The 17,141-nt window shown below is 50.6% G+C and overlaps 4 protein-coding genes across 4 annotated transcripts; 3 read left to right on the top strand and 1 right to left on the bottom strand.

The window, feature by feature from the left end:
* Nucleotides 1-252: 252 nt before the first annotated feature.
* On the bottom strand, nucleotides 253-1,479 carry J4E83_004208 (uncharacterized protein; the record flags this gene model as incomplete). The annotated part of the gene is made up of 1 exon (XM_049331138.1): nucleotides 253-1,479. One exon carries the CDS (start codon nucleotides 1,477-1,479, stop codon nucleotides 253-255), a length of 1,227 nt encoding a protein of 408 aa, XP_049189684.1.
* A 1,679-nt stretch (nucleotides 1,480-3,158) lies between these two features.
* On the top strand, nucleotides 3,159-5,660 carry J4E83_004207 (uncharacterized protein; the record flags this gene model as incomplete). The annotated part of the gene is made up of 1 exon (XM_049331137.1): nucleotides 3,159-5,660. One exon carries the CDS (start codon nucleotides 3,159-3,161, stop codon nucleotides 5,658-5,660), a length of 2,502 nt encoding a protein of 833 aa, XP_049189683.1.
* A 4,199-nt stretch (nucleotides 5,661-9,859) lies between these two features.
* Nucleotides 9,860-11,212, top strand: J4E83_004206 (uncharacterized protein; the record flags this gene model as incomplete). Its single annotated transcript, XM_049331136.1, has 1 exon — nucleotides 9,860-11,212. One exon carries the CDS (start codon nucleotides 9,860-9,862, stop codon nucleotides 11,210-11,212), a length of 1,353 nt encoding a protein of 450 aa, XP_049189682.1.
* A 3,445-nt stretch (nucleotides 11,213-14,657) lies between these two features.
* J4E83_004205 (uncharacterized protein) lies at nucleotides 14,658-15,866 on the top strand (the record flags this gene model as incomplete). Its single annotated transcript, XM_049331135.1, has 1 exon — nucleotides 14,658-15,866. One exon carries the CDS (start codon nucleotides 14,658-14,660, stop codon nucleotides 15,864-15,866), a length of 1,209 nt encoding a protein of 402 aa, XP_049189681.1.
* Nucleotides 15,867-17,141: the final 1,275 nt, after the last annotated feature.

Genomic DNA, 17,141 nt, shown 5'->3' with positions numbered 1-17,141 from the left:
CGAGCGCCACCCATTAACTCAAAGCTTTGCTAAACACTGAAGAAAAGAAACGAAACCGACCCTTTAGGGGTGTGAATTCATGAAAGCCGACCAGACCGAATGGAAAATGTGTCAAATCCTCCGAGTGCGTGATGAAGCCCTGAAATCGCAGTAAATACTGGGACATAGGATACAGCGGAACCGAGAATGTAGCGGATATACAGCCAATATTTCCAAGATACGTATGCGATGCGGCCAGTGTAAGCATCGCTGCTAAGGGAGTGGAGTGCGCCGACGTTGATCAAGACGGTTCTTGGCCCTGCGAGTCTCTAGCTGGGCCCTCGAAAATGCGCTTGTCAGAGTGTTGCACAACTTTATCTCCTTGTCCTGGCCACGGTACTGGCTCGCCTGGAAACTTCTGACGTCCCTGTGAAGCTTCTTGTAGCTCATTTCACGAACTTGTGCAATTTCAAGTTCCATCTCGACATCGTCCCGCTTGCGCTTTAGGTTCCTCCGCTCGCCAGTAGTTGACCACCGATCAGCTTCGACCGTCTCATACTCCTCTTTCGCCTGGTAAAGCATATCCTCCTTCTGGCAAACAGCTGCTGCTGCAGACTTCCAGTTTGCATGAGAAACAGATTTCGCTTTCTGTATTATTGAAGAGGGTGATACGCCGCGGCCATTGTCGGGGATGGAGAATATGGACTCAACAGGCTCACTAGCCACCAGAGGTGGTGCGTTAGCTGCCTCGATAGCGCGACGGTTGCCCTCCACCAGCGCTTCAAACTCTTCGAGATCATCTTGTTGGTTTGATGTCTGTCCCGAGGAGGTACTAGTTGCCTGGGCGGGAGGAGAAAGTAGTCGTCGATATTCATCCTTGATGTGTGATAGCGCTGTTCGCTGCTCTGGAGTCAGCCTGGAGGGAAGCGGCGCTCGCAGGAATTTTCGGTCGTATCGCGATTCTACAATCGCTCGCAATCTAGACATCTGTGCCTGCATTGCCAACAACTGCTCTGTCGATTCCGCCTTTAGCCAGCCGCATGGAAGGGAATGGTCGTCGAATCCTAGGGTATGGAGACGACCTGGCTGTACTACACTCCACCCTGATAGTTGGAAGTCGTCATCCTCGTAGCCACCAATTTCGAGCGGTTTTGCGACAGAGCGGAACAAGAGATGATCTTCGGAAAGAGTATCGTAGTCGTGGCTGTAGTTGAGGTCCAGAGCGACGCCACAGCGGCCCAGAAGGTCACTCAGTGAGAGTCCGTCAAGATACTGGCGACGTCGACGACCCAGCTCTGCGACTACACAGTATTGTTTGTCTACACGAACGACCACTGTGGGGCGCCATTTTCCTAGCATCAGGCCCTCGCTAGTCCGGATTGCCTGATCACCGCCGTTGTTGATCAGGCCGGGATCAGAACTAGTCTCGACGATGTATGTCCAGCGTACCTGACCAACTTCGTACTCTTTGCGATCACGCGGTCTAGCTGGACGATTCATTCGATCCGTAACTGGTGTGACACCCACGATGACTTCGTCTGAGTTCACTTGCTGAAGCATCGATTCCCAGCTATTTTGACCAGCTCTTGATAAAAAGTGATTGACCTCGTACCTAAGCCTCTCATGCCTGTCGGGAAGCGGAGGGTTTTGAGGCAGGTCAACTGGGACCCATCCATCAGATCGGGGAGGGTAATCAGGCCGATAACAATCGTTGTTCTCTGTGAGAGATTGAGCGCTCGATCCTGAAGTGGAAGACAATGATCGAGAAGTCTTTTGCGAAGGATGACGTGCTTCTTGCGCGGTGTCGTTGTTGGCTGACGCAACGGCGCTGGAATGATCCCGCTCGGCGACTGTGTCGACACGTCTGTCCGAAGGCCGAGTGGATTCAGACGTTGCAACATTGATCTTGGCATACGGACCTTCACGGCGTTAGTTGATGTAAAGCTACGACCGGACACGTAAGCCGATAGGAATAGGACAGACTATCGAGGAGTCTGGTCCACGGTAAACATACCAGTATGAGGCGGTTCTGATGACGAGCTGCGAACAGTGTTCTTCTGGTCAACATCGACGCTTGCCTGAACGCCGTTGGCTGTATTAGTACCGGAGAAATTGATGGTGATATTACTCGAAGCTGCTAGTTTTGAAGAGGGGGAGTTGTCGGCGTTAACGCGCGAGGCTTGTGGAGAGACTGCGACGGGTCGTGGAGAGACACGGTCGGCTTGCAGGTCAGCTTGTTTGTCGCTCGATAAAGGGTCGAGTATAATACCACTGGAAGTTCCAGACTTGTTCGCCATGATGTAGGCCCGATATTCGATGGTTGATGGCGTTTGTGTAGGACACGGCGGGGTCGGGAAGCGCCTTGTCTTGCAGTAATGATATATCAGCCGCGACCGCAATGACCGCAGTCAGCGACGATGGATCGTACTGCAAGTTCAAGCTTGCGCGTTGTGGAGGTGTCGTTTGGATGGCGGTGCTGTGGGGGAGCTTGCGTGACTCTGGAGGAAGCTGTCAGATCAATTGGAGAGTAACCACGGGTAGGCTCACAGATCACGAGAATGCTTACTAGACCGATTAGGAAACACTCAGCAGAGCGTTTGCGGCTTAAGCCCAATTGGGAGACGAGTAGAGCATTCACTATGCCTCGCAGAGCCGTAATGAAACGGCAACAAAGCCCGGATGGTCATTGTGAGTATCGCAAATCTGCTGGGTCTGGATGACAATCCCCCACTGACGAGAATATGTGTACTCATGACATTCCTTCACTCCAAGAAAGCGGACGTGAATGAGACCTAGAGATCGTATCGCAAGCTGGTGAGGCCGACATCCGTTTGAATCTGAAAAGACGATCTATACACGCAACAATAGGAACTACGGCGACAGTTGCAAAGTCCAGACAAAGACACCGGTCTCTTGGCGCGACAGCGAATAAGAAAATTGGAACAAATACGTAGAGTAATAGTGAGGCCAGTAAGCTAGAGCCCGCTAGTACCGCACAGTCGTCACTGATACGTGCGGACAAACTGCGACCACGCACGGCATCCTACCTTTGTTGCAGCTTCCTACACACGAGCGTTGGCCAAATTCGATACGTGGCAATACTTTCCAGCCTATACAGTGAGCTACCTGTGAACGAAGTCGCTGCACAAACAGCGCCAGGACCATCGACATACGGAGACATGGCCGCACCCATATCAACATTGCCAATTGGCACGACGGCAGCCTCGTCTCTGGCTAACGGCGGTGAGTGCTCAAAGGCAGATCCCCGGGAACTAGAAGGCGATACACGCGCCCGCGACAGTTCTGCGTCGGTACCGAATCTCATTCGACGCGAAATCGAGACGAGTGAACACAATTCTGAAAATCCTTCAGAGCTTTCGAAAGGCTCCCCAGTCGGCGCGGTTATGAGAGCAGATTCTGTAGTCGATAACTGGGAGTCTCCAGACGGGCTGAACTCTGAAGACCTGTACACACGAGGGGCCCCGCGGATATTCCAGCGAGAGTGCAGCAATGGGGACAAGGGCGGTCTTTGCTTGAAGCTGTCGTATGAATTCGCTGAAAGGATGAAGGAGAAGGTCGAAGCAGGCCGTCATTTGCGCGCTTTGACCGACGCAGTGGCTCAACGCGCGGAGGACTTGTCAAATGAAGAAAGTCGTCTCAAGGAGCTCGAAGGTGAGCAGCAAGAGAAGCTTGTGGAGATGCTTGCAGTTGTTAAACGGAACGGCCGAAAACCCACTCAAGACGAAATGCTGGAAGTTCGGGCACTTTCAGCAGATATCAGAACCGCTTGCCAAGTGCAGGATGATCTGAAAGCTCAGCGAGATTATTTGCCTGAATACTTGCAAAACTTCAGACATATATGGCTTGATCTTGTGCGACAAACAGAGGCCATGGAGGAAGATATCCTTACGAGATCCAATCTTCTGCCAGAGTCAGAGGGAAAGATCCAGCCGCCTTGGAAGATCAATCCTGAGAAGCCCAACCAACCATCACTCAACCCCAATCATGCCCAATGGCCGCTCTCGGTACCTAAGACGGACAGAAGCTGTTTGAAAACCGCACCAGCACCAACACGCAACCACCGTGAGCTCACACGCGCACGAATCGAGATGAAAGAGCGGTCTAAACGACGTGCATGGCAAGCAGCCCACGAGAAGCATGAGGACCATCGCAAAGAATACAGGCGCATGCTAGAACAATACATCAGTCAGCAAGTGAACCGCCCAGTCGTCGACTTCCAAGCAGAGTTCTCTCGACACTGGCTTGAAGGTTGGCGCCCTCTTATCCGTGGCCTCGACGAAGCTGAGAAGGCATATGTCAAAGTGATGGAAGAAGCTCGAGCTGCTGATGTCACGATTTATGATCCTGAGGACGATGATGACCCCACCATTGCATACGACATAGACTTGTGGGACCAAGTGTCGATAAAACAGCTCGACCGTGGTCACATTGAGAGATGGCATGCTGGTGTTGCCGCTGGTGTCTATGGACCAGAGCAGCCTGCTGGGAAGGACGAAGCCGAGCTGGAAAGGCAGGCCAAGGCGCATGGGCCGGGACAGTTCGCGGCGGATGACCTGGATGTGGCCGCAGCTACAGCTCCCAAGATGCCCCCAGGCGAGCTTTCTGCCATCAGAGTTGAGTCCACGATGGCCCCGCCAGCTCTTTGTGCCCCAGAGGAAACGCCTACTTCAATACAGAAGATCGAACAGATTCTCACCGACGTCCAGAGGACTCTAAGTCGTGCCAGTGAGCCGACTAGCCAGCAAGCGAATGGGCCCGGCCTAGTAGGACAAAGAGCAGAAGGCGAAGCTGCCATGAAAGACAACCAGCGGAAAACGAACGGAGGTAGTAATCTCACCCCGAATGGAATCCTTTTCGGTGCAGGTGGTCAAGCATCTCTAGCGGAGGCGACAAGGGAAACTTCGCCCTTGTGCTCGCAGACTCCAAAGCGCTCACTGGAATCCATGGTTGAGCGAAACCCTGCGTCGCACACGGAAGACCGGAAAGAAACACCCGAAAGAACGGGTCTTGATTTGACACCTATACACCCCGAGAAAGGCTTAGGTAGCAGGGCGCAACGAAGCGACATCGGCACCTCCGTCGACAGAGCTTTTCAGACACCAGCAGAGAATAAAGACCAGAGCATTATTGCCAGTGGACATGATGCGATTGAACGCATCAACAACAGTGCAAATACGACTGATGTGTCGGCCGCACACTCTCAGTCCGACGGAGTAACGACAAGACTGGCAGAAGAGAGAACTAGGGGCGGGCTTGGGTCAAGCATGAGCAACGCGACGCGCATGATCATTGAGAAGGCAGACTACGGCGACAAGATAGAGAGACACCATCAACCTGTTCTGACGGATGCAATCGCCGGAGATCCCGCGAAGGTGGCCAAGACGTCATCAAAACGTAAAAGGGCCGCGGTAGAGGAGGCGGTCGTGGTGGAGCCGCGAGAAAAGAAGGACAACGAGGAGACGGGTTGGAAGTGGAAGATGGATCTTGAGGAATACATGGCGAAGTACAACATCGAGCCGCCCCCAACTTCTAAGAAGAGAAATCAGGATTACTTGCTCAGCAACCGCGACATACTCATCACCGACAGCGAGCGCGCCTACGGACGCAAGCGGAGACGCATTGATGAGTGGGGTAACAAGGTTCGAGGCGGTGATTGTTGAGCATGCTCATCGCAATTACAACCGCCCGATCCGGGGTGGGAATGTCCATGTGGTCATGAAATTGTCACAGCGTCAGGCCATCGTAGCGCTCCGTCTTCGCTATGTTCAGTGACAGCGACGAAGAACAAGTCGGGACTCGCAGCAAGTGCTCTTAGTAGTAAGCGTCGTGGTAACAAATCGTTCATCGAGCAGGATGCTGGAGGACGAGAAGGAGAAGCCGCTGGCATCATATTGCAAAGACACCACAAGGGTGGTAGGGGGGGTATCGGGATGTATCGAAGAGGCTGATATCATTCATGGGCGTTCGGCGAGCGAATGGGACGCGTGCGTCGGGGTATCCGAGTTGAACGTGAATAGGTAACGATGCTCTGCGAAGGCGTTTACGAGACAGCTGTTGACTTGGTTCAATAGGCACCTCGTGGCGTACACGAGCGATACCTAATGTGATCTGTTTATTTATTAGCATAAAGTGTCAACGTGCGGGTCTCTTGTGATGGTACCTCGTGACAAACACGCTTTCCGAATGTGATGCCTGCATTAGGGGCTGCGGTTGGGACGAGCAATACTCATAACGCTGTCCATGCTGAGATTTAGCAGACACGGATGTAGACATTTCTGTTCTGCATAGATGCGGCTGGTTGGAGATGGGATGCGGCAAAAGCTGGAGTGTTCCAAGGTTGGCTTGACGGTTGGCGCCCATGAGCTCCCGAGTTCACAGCAGTAACCATAGGATGTGGCCCAAGCGCCGCAGCTTAGCTTTACACGGTAAAGCTCCAGAGCGCGTCAGCCTCCAACACCACAATGTCTCAGGAACTCAGCAAACTATACGAAATGTCCATAGCCATCGCTATAGAACTGTTGCAATGCTCCAGAGATGGATGTATCCAGGTCGGCTCATAGCCCTGGAGTGCTTTGAGAGGTTGCGTCGAGGTCTGGGCAGTATCATCCCGTTTTGAGCATAGCGCGTTCTTCAATCTATGACGCGTCGCGCCGCCGTCCTTTGTTCGTGCTCCATCTCAGTGCAACGCCTTCATCCAAAGCCGCTTTGTTACCCCAGTACATGAGGACAATACAAAATCGAGAAGGTGTAGTTTTACGTTTTTGACATTCGGACGACCCAAGAAGTCCGTCGCGCAATTCGACGCGTATCTCATGTATCTACTCGTTTTTGATGACACATGCACATGCCAAGTCCTTTACGACGTATTGGCGGTAGTGAGCTCATCCCCCTCTTTCTCCTCCTCCTCTTCCTCCCCGGCCTCCACCCATCTGTGTACCACGTCCCCAAGCGCCAGGCCTGCGCCACGTCCTTGTTCCCTATCATCCGGCGGATCATACCGGCGATCGCTTCTACGGTCCTCACTGTCCGCATAGTATCTGTTTAGAGGCATAGGGTCCGTATCACGGTCAGATCAATGGTCCCGTTCGCCATATCTTGACTCCCGTACCGTGTGACGCTCCCCTCTGTCACGGCTGTCTGGCCAGTGCCCTCCTTGCGCACGTATGGTACGCTCGTCCTCATAGGTGCGAGGTTGGTAGCGTGGCTGGTCACTACCTCCATGACGGTCATCGCGCTCACGAAATGGATGAAGCTCTGCACTTGGGGATCTACTGCGCCGACGTGGTTGCGGTGTTGTCCCATGCACAGACACAGAATCTAGCCCTGGGATGATTAACTCCGCTATGCAATAGATAAGATATGTAAAGCCGTCGCATCTCAAACTACTTGCTTAACAGACTGAGGAAGCCTAATTGACGTAGGCTTCTTCGCAGGCTTGGTGTCAAAGTGGCGTCACTATGCTTACATAGACAAAGAGGATTGAGCGGACAAAGACATCAAGAGCAGTATTGTGTGTTTGTGTCGGGCCATGTATCCAGCCCTTGTTGGCTACATGTCTAGAACCCGCGACACTGGAGGAGATTTGTCGTGGGTTTTACTTCATCGAGTGGCAGGGTATACATGCGGCATGGAGAACCGTACGTCAGCCGCATCTGAACAGCCCATTCCAACTGGCGAGCAAATCCACAGCTATGTCGCAAAACATGACATCATCATCTACAATACGCATCATCATCATTACCATGATACCGCAACTGGCACTGGCACAAGAAGGCATCAATCTGGAGCGAGCCAGCACTCATACGGAGATATTGGTACGCAGGGTGGTAGACTTTCGACAACTGTGCCAGCTCAGCAAGTTCATCAAGCAGTCACTACGAGTCCCGGCGAAGCTTTCCGTCCCAGTTCGAGAGACAACATATTACGTGATGAACTAGACGCAAGAGCTACAGGGTGCGGTGGAAATGATGCTGCGAAGGAACGCGGGAAGGGAGCAGTAGAAACCGGTACAATTTTCGCCGTCCGGGATTGGTCGACAAAGGGCGAACGAGATATAGCCAGGCTGTTTCCCTCGAGCAAATATCACCTGGTATCCATTAACGATGGCAAGAATGTCACGCCCGCAATCACAGTGTCGCAAGAGTTAGGCGAGTGCATCAGTAGAGCATTTCGCGCAGAACGCCACTATAAAGGTCTTTGGACAAAAATCGATGAGAATGGAGCTGATACAGGAGAGAAGAAGGCGCGAGCGGTGAAGGATGCGCAACGATCTGACGAAGAACTGGCGAAGTTCGATACAGCGATGGAAGCATTATCGAGTGCACCTACACCAGAGCAATTTGAGGAACGGAGAACGCTTGTTACCCGAGCTTATCTTACTCGCGTAGATCTAAATCGACTGTTAGATGCAGAAACTCAGTTATGGGGAGATTGCAACTTGGCTGAGCAAGCTTGCAGAGACGCATGGGAGGACGTCGGAGCGTCACTGCTACCAGCCTGGCTGCGAGCGGGTGTTATAGAGTCTGATTCAACCGATGAAACAAGACTTCCCAAAGGAGACGAGAGAGGTATAACCCGACGAATCGACTGTGAGCCACCCAAAAGCCTTCGTCATCTTCGTGATGACGTAAAAGAGTCTGCCGACGCCTTGCGAAAGGCGTCTGCTCGGTTTGAGCACATGTGTCACCACTACATGAGCTGGGCACCATAGGAGGATGGTGTAGCTGCCGATTTCAGGGACCACTTTGTAAAACCAGCATTTCTGGACATGTTACAAGATGAAAGAATGAAGTTTGTAGACGCCAGAAATGCTTACGAGGGGGCCTTAGGTCGAGCCTGGCGTGGAGGAATTCCCGATGCAGAGCTAGATATAGGTTGTGGTGATGAGTTGAGAAGCAACGAAACACTCTTGTTGGACGAGGAAGATGCGATGTTTATGAAAGAAGTGCCCATGAACGCGCTGGAGGCTTGGAGACGCCAGAACATTAACCGCTCTCCATCTGAAACGCCTCTGTACCCAGCCGAGGAAAGAGGAATTGAAGAAGAATTACAGCCGTGGGAAAGCAAAAGCAAGGCACCAGGTAGTCCTCACTCGGAGCAAGAAGACCCACTTATTAAACGTAAACGAAGCAAAAAGACACGGAGAATGAATGGTGCTGGCACAATGAATAAAGATGGCAAGGCTAGGAGTCCACATCTCGTCCAAAACCGCCCCGCAGTTTCACGACATCGCATGTACACTCGAAACAACAAAATAGTATCTGTTTCGCCATCTGGAGAGAATCAATCTGCCAGGAGATTACGACGACAAGGTGTTCCAGAGCGCTCTCTTATAGTTAGCCGCCACGAAGGGCATGAGACAGTTGCCAAACATGAGCGACGCCCGGTCACGGACTTCTTCAAGACCTCTAAGCGGAGATCATAGGGATCAAAATTAGACTATCCACCTGTCACTCAAGACTGCAGTGGTGCTTTGGGCACGCGTTCAGACATCTCCGGGTTATTTATTGCAACATCCTTGAGTACTTCACAATGATATCAAGTCTAATCGCTTGCTGACGTACAGCCACGACAGTTGTCGCAATCGCTTGGTCATCTGGTGTACATATTATGGGGCTCTTGCGCTCTTCCTGCCGGCTGGTCCCACCAGGAAGCTTCCGTATGAGTCTTGCATTCACTGCCCAGGTGGATGTGTCCGTGCCAACGCGATGGCCACTCAACTTTTCTGGTGCCTGGGCGCTAAGTTCTCGCTCATGGTCTTTATATACTACAAGAAATCTTGTGATCTACCTAGTCTCTCATAATCCAGCGAGTGAGCCACCTACTCACCCAACTACTCCAATCGACCCCCACCCGAGAAATGGACCAATGCGCTTTTCTCACAGATATGGACACTGCCGCTCGGCCAGCTGCGTTTGGACGCCCTCGAGCTTCTTCAACGCCCGTGTATTCTACATCATCAGTCCATGGAACGCACTTTATCGACAGGACTAGCGGCAAACGCGTATATATAGACTTAAACCTGAAGACATTTTCGAAGCCCAAGGGCGAAGAATGGTACTCCCACATGTACGCCAACGTCAACGCAGACAAGATTGTATGGCAGGGCACCTACGAGGATATCTATCCCAGCTCAGAGGACGTTTCCTCGACTGAGGGGTACGCACTTCTCTGCAGCTACAGCTTCATGGACGAAGCAAAGTCCACGATCTCTGTCCCTGGGTCGCCGCCAGTGTTCAAAAGGCCAACCCCTCAAGACTTCCCTCTGAAGATTGCGCCCGACTCTGGCCACCATTTTAGCGACGAACATGCGGAACGCGCTCCGCAACAACAATACGAGCCCGCTTTTCAGGCCATCGCGACGATGAACCCTGATATCCGCTTCAACGACGTGGATGTCGTGACCAACCGCACTACAATGTTGAATCTGATGAAGTGCGTCAAAAACGCTTCCTTCCAAGCGTTTCATCTTGATCTCGACTTCGAGAAGAACACTCTTTTCATCGGAAGGAAAGTGCGCAACGCAAAGGTCAGGTCCGCTACCAATACCTACGGTCGTAACTTCGAAAGCGCCCTCACAGAATCCGAGATCGACGGCGCAACAGGCCACCATCGCTTCATCAAATACAAGCTTGGTAGCCTCACCATGGTCGTACGCCATGAGGCCGACGCATACGATCCCACTATCGAGTCGCCGCGAGACCCCGATGCGCCACCGAGTACTCTTCCTACGTTTGCTCCTGGTAAGCACGCGGTCGGAACCATTCAACATGAAGGCCCACAGAAGACGGCCGTCCTTGTCCATGGCAAGGTGGTGCCTCAACACCAGATCCTGGAGCTGAAGAGCAATGCAAGTTCACGCCCTATTGATCAGATGTGGTTTGGCAGAACTCCTACTTGCTGTCTCGGCGGGAAGCATAACGCCCAATTTGACGGAACATATAGGCAAAAGGATATCCGGATAAAGGAAGTTACCCAAGCTGGAAGCAAGTCAGACAGCTTCAAGGGTTTCGAGAAGTGGGAGAAGGGCAACCAAGAGGTGTTGCAAAAGGTTGTGACACTACTCCAGCTGTTGCGGAAGACCGTCAGGGAGGATACTGAGCATCAGTCCGCAGTTTTAGTAGCGATGGGAAGTGACGATATCAAGGTGTATGAGACGAAGGAGAGAATTGGCGCACTGCCTAAAGATATTGTGGAGCGTTTCTGGGATTAGGAAGGTCCTGGTTCAAGTATGCGATACCTTGATCGATGTAGTAGTGGTAGCTACTTCCCAAGGAACGAGAGCATAACTAGGTAGAAGAAGACGTCTCGGTAGGCTTAGCCTCGTTGCAGATGTACAGACAATGAATTTCGTTGTTCCCATTTTTATCATGATGTATCGCAAATCTGCCAGATACTCCGTCAAACACAAGATGCTCAGACTATCGCTGAACATTGAGCCACATGCCCGTGAAAAGCCCCATATTTCGCGCCAACACTCCGTAGTGGAGCGTATACCAATGAAACACCCATATCTCGCATCAAAATTAACTAGTCAGATCGTGTCCATCAAATCGTCAGCATGTTGTACCCATCATCAAAGCCTCTTTACGGCCGCTTCGGTTTTCCTTGCAAACCATTTCCCTAGCGCCGACGACTACCTTTGCGCCTCTTCTCCTTTCGCGAACGCCGATCTCGTCCATCCCCACGTTCAGTTCGCGGGTCCCGTGGCCTCGATTCAAAGCCCCGGTCCGGTCTACACGGTCTGAATCTCGACTACGACTCTGGCGGCTGGTTGTACCTTGTCTAGAAGTTGCGAGTGTGGTGTTTCCCTGCGACTGGAGATAGGGATCAGTGACTGCAGGTCCCTGGATATGGTAGTTCGAGCGTTCACGAGAGCTCTCATAACGATTGTCTTGCCTGGCCTCCCAGTTCTGTTCGTCGCGAGGGTCTCGACGTGGCGATCGCATGCGTGTTGTGTACTCTGGGCGGTTGGACGGATGTCGATATGGGGAGGGAGATCGACTTCGAGTATCATGGCGACGGTGCCTGTCAGTTGATGACGTATAATCCCATCGATCGGTATCTGTAGATAACAAGAGTTAGTACAGCTTACACATAGCCCGTCGCTGATGGCTTTCTGGTGGAGTATTATGTTCATACCTTCAGTGCTTTCCCGGCTGTGAGCAGCTCGAGTGTTGTGATGATCACCCTGAAGCTCGCGAGCGCGAATGGAAGTCTCGCGGACCTTCTGTTCAGCCTGCTCACGTAGTTTCGGGTATTGGGCATATACTGCGTCTACTGAGCGCTCACCTTGCTGTTTGGAGAAGATGTCTAGCCTCGCCCAATCGGGAATATTGATTTCGCCAATGATGCGAACTTTGTTTGTCAGACGTACTAGCACCAACTGGCCACCATGGATGTAAGCTTGAGGATCGATGGTACTATCGAACAACGATCCATAGACAGGCCGGTTCCCGGTGAGACTTGTTTCCTCGTAACTACCTCGTTCGAGTAATTTGAATAGCTTGTTGAGTTCAGATACTGACATCAAATTAGAGGGACCTTTCTTTTGGTACGTATAATGGCGTAGACAAGTCGCAGATTCTGGTAAATTGTCATCGTCTTCGTGAGTTTTCATGACGGTCATGGGACGAAGCTTGTTAGACACCAGGCCTTCGTGTGTCGGTACACCACTTGCGGTTCGTGGATTGTATGCTTGTTGTGGGTCGGGTGCCAAGATGATGTCCCCAGGGCGAACGTTTCGACGATTTCGTGCAGACATTGGGGGGTTGACCTCCCACATGTAATCCTCCACCACGTAGGAACGTGGTTCCGTCTTCGTGGCTGCCCTATATGCAGCTTTCGTGTCGTTAGTCATATACGCGAATGTATCGTTGTCGCTATATGTATTAACGAGATCACTGCTAATCAGACCAGCATCTTCGTCGTATGGCAGCCCGATATCTCCGCCTTCGTCGTCGTAGAAAAGTTGGTCGTTCGTCCATTTCGTGGAAGCCGCAGGCCGCGCGCCAGTAGCTCCGGTGGAATCCACGACGCCTACTGTTTTCCTTGCCGAATCGGGAATGTCGCGTGATGAACTGATCGATGGAGTTTCGTTCGGAGTCGACAGTGCCTCGCGATCTTGCTGCCGTGGCTGTGCGGGCTGCCGTAAGGCGTCGCGTTTGGGACTATCCGCGACATGCGAGATACCAGAACCAGCGGAGTCAGCCATAGCTCCTGACTGATGCGGTTCGTCTACGCCAACACGGACATCAGCATGTGAACAAAGCAACAGCCGCTTACAGCGAAGTGATCTACTTACCACTGAGCATCGCTCCGGAGACGCAGTGTCCGCGCCGAGAAGCTTCCGTTAGCAGTTTGCAATTGATCTTGGGCGTTGATGCGTGCAGAGTCTATGAGTGGGTGCACGACCACTTACGACCCGAAAGGCTCGCTCCACGCTAGCGGACAGGCAGAGAAAGATCCAGCTAGCGTACGCGTGCAGGACGACATGAACTCGATGAGAAGACCCTGCTTAATATGTCAATTGATACGTAAGATTACATCGCGATATGGACCGAGGTCTCCATGGCAGACCATATATCTCGATGCGCCCGTATTTCGTGGGGCATCTCTATTCACAGACTACCGTGAAAGCAACCACTTCCTGAAGTCAACAGTTAAGTACATCATAGCCAAGCATCGTCATGACTGAACTTGTAACAATGGCTCTGTTAGTGGTCCCGGCTACGTGGACAATTTTGGAGAATTGAACAAAGGAACGGCCCTTTGTTCGTTCGGCAAGTCCAGTGTTGTCTGTAAATATGTTAGCAAGCCTCACCCCACTGTCATCTTGACACCTGCCCCTCGTAATAAGCCTTTAGGTGTCTCAAAAGATCGCCCCAGCCACTCAATCATTAAACACAGACGTTACGTTAGTCATGGCTAGGACCAGTTCGCGTCATGGCCGAAAGAAAAACTCAACCGCCGACTTCCATCCCGCCAGAAGGAGGGAAAAGGGCGATATATACAAGTCCAGACGCAATATGAACGTCTATAACATAACCAATCACTATTACAATAGTGACGAATCGCGGGTACGTCGCAACCCAACTGCTTCAACCCCACGGAGAGCAGGTCTCAGATATGGAGGCGATAGCAACACGAGTGTGAGTTCGAAAGCCAGAGGTAGCGAACCATCATCAAGCGCTGCTGGAAGACCCCAAACTGGTGACAACGCCTCACCACTTCAAGCTGAGGCAAGCCCCTGGCAGCTAAAAGGTGATTATGACCCAGAGAGACTCATTTCCAGTAGACCCGCCGCTATTATACCGATCAAAGAGGGGGAAGAATCGAAATTGGCTATCCGATTGTCACCTGAGCTTGCAACGTCGCTAGAACGCGCGCTTCAATTCGCTGAAATATGGCATAAGACCTACTTGGCAGGGCAGGAGCGACATGAGCGAGCCAAGATATTAGAAGTCGATCACACCGAAGCTGTGGCTAGAATCGAAAGGCGCCTTGCCAATTTGAGAAGGGAAGGACAAGTTGAAGATGAGGACCAGGCTGAGTACAGAGATTTGGAATCACATCGTCGACGCGCACTCGAGGCTCGGAATAGCGCCCAAGGAACGATCAGGCTAATAGAGGGTCAGTGGAGCGGTAATGATTTTGAAATGAAAGCTCGCTGGCTGGACGTAGAGAAGTTGTTCAAGCAAGTGTGGGCAGATGCACATATGCCTCTACGAAAGATAGCCCGAGCATTACCGAGGCAAAGAACCCGAAGCTTATCTCGCCAGAACCAGGATAATCGGGAGGAGATGGCAGGCCGAATAAGCCAACGGGAGGTTGGGAAAGAGAGGCCGGAACAGCGCAATGACCGGCCTAGTGCTCATCGAGCAGAAATAGAGACGCCCTTTGACAAGAGAAAACTTGTTGATCCGCGTAGTGAAGTTCTCAGTGCTCTAGCGAGACTTTCACGTCGTCATAAAGATCTTATCCGGGCCCGGGATCGATGCGAGAACTATTGCCATAATTACGATCGAGAAGGAGCCAGGTACCTCAAGGCCGTACAAAACTCAAATGGTTCGAGGTCCTCCAACAGCATCCGGGAAGAGTTCAACAAGGGATTTCTCAGAGACGTGATACTTGACAAGAAAAGCTTGCAGGCCGCCAGAACCGACTACCTAGCTGCTCATGAGCAAGCTCGCAAACTCGGAATTCCCAAGAATTGCATTGACTTCGTAGAGTCTATCGATCTGCAGAGCTGTGATACCGGTATCATCATGGAGAAAGATGCTGTGAACCGCAGGGCCACCGGAGACGATCAACACAAGCTCGTCAGCCGTATAAGAGCTTGGCGTACGTTGACTACTGCGGATCCATTACCGCAGCAGGTTATTGTCGAAGACAGTCCGGATCGGTTGAGCTCGGCCAGTTCGGCAGGTCGTACGGAAAGTTCTGTAGACACTGATGCATCAAGAGACCTGTCGAAAGACGCCAACAAGAAGCTGAAGTCAGACTCGGGGCCCACCCCAGAATCGAGAGCCAGAGAAGACGATGGCCCGGAAGTCAATCTTTGGAAGCCCTCGAATGGTATCATGTTTTCGCGACCACCGGAAAAGGCACCAGATGCGAACGATAACAAAGATACAGTCAACCCCGTTCCGCTTGTCAGAGTTTCGCCACGCGGAGGCAAGAAGTCGATTGCTTATTTCTTCAAAGCCCGGCCGAAAACGTCCAAATCAGCTGTCGATCCTGGGAAGGCGGCCAATACTTCGATTGCCGGTGAAGCCATGTCTGGAGAGAAGAGGAAAAGTAGCTCCGAAGGACCGACTTCCAGTAAGAAACGGAGAAGATCTGAGAAACCGACCGCACCAGACTGAAGTGCCGACGTCCGTTGAGGTCTTAGACTCCATCCAGGGAGGTCGCTAGGTGCAGACAGACTGTCATCCGTTCCCGAAGTATCGCGGTAGATCGACGACTGCAGGGCGCACCGTGTTCACAAATAGTAGGACGCAGTACTGCTGAGAGACTGGGGTGAGCAATGCAGATAGTCTCAGGCTATCGTAGGGGCTGAAAAGCTGTGAACGAGGATTCTCGGGGCCGCGAGCCGAGCTCGTCGACGATCAGAGTGAACGGCATGATGAGGCAACATCCGTGTAGGTATCGCGCATCGTAGACGTGGCGTTTGGAGATGAAGCTGCGATGACTGTAGATGGAAAGAGGTAAGGCAGGCGGGGATGCCTCGCGTTATCTCATAAATTATACGCTCCTCTAAGATTCTGTGCGTTTAACTCTTACGCTAGCGCTGCGCTAACGCGCTAGCGTAGCGCTAAAAACTTTTTAAAGCTACTAAGCTAATTATAGCCTAAAAAATAAAAGTATTAAATACTATAAAACTTCTAAACTAATAAGTAGGCTTAAACGCAAATTTCTATAAAGTATCTAAGAAAAAATAGCGCTAATATTAGTAATATAAATTTTAGTATTATAATAATATACTATTATTACTTTAACTCTATACTTTATCTACATTATAATATTACTTTATTATATTAGATACACTATTTAATAGCGCTTACTATACTCTTTTAACTATATTTAAAATATCTATTATTACTATACCTAGTTTACCTACTTACGTATTACTTTCTCTATTAATACTTATATTATTACTACTATTCTTTCTCTAGTCTCTAAGCTTATAATATCTTAGTTAAATATATACGCCTACGCTATATCTAAGGTATAAGTAAAATAAAGCCTATAATAAGCGTAGTAATAATAAGTTAATAAATACTACTAAAGAGACTATAATAAAAGATAATACTAGTAAATAAACTTATTATACCTAGCGCCTATATATATAGTAAGTATCTATACAGCGTAAGTTAACTTAAGTAGTTAAGATTTTTTAATAATATAAATAGTTATTCTAAAACTTTATCTATATATAAATAATAAAGTAGTATATAATAAATAGTATAAGAGCTAGTAGTTATAAGAGATAATAATAAATACTACTTAAAGTAGTGTATACTCTATAGTTAGACTATAGTATTTATAGTAAGAATATACTATTAGCTTATAAGTATAAGTTATTATAACTTATAAAAGAGAAAGTATTTAGTATATTTAAAGCTAGTATAAGTATTAAC

The sequence above is a fragment of the Alternaria metachromatica genome, assembly GCF_023757995.1.
Source record: "Alternaria metachromatica strain BMP 0045 chromosome Unknown scaffold_7, whole genome shotgun sequence".
Lineage (NCBI taxonomy): Eukaryota > Fungi > Ascomycota > Dothideomycetes > Pleosporales > Pleosporaceae > Alternaria > Alternaria metachromatica.
The sequence above is the reverse complement of the archived record's forward strand: the minus strand, read 5'-3'. Positions and strand labels throughout refer to the sequence as shown.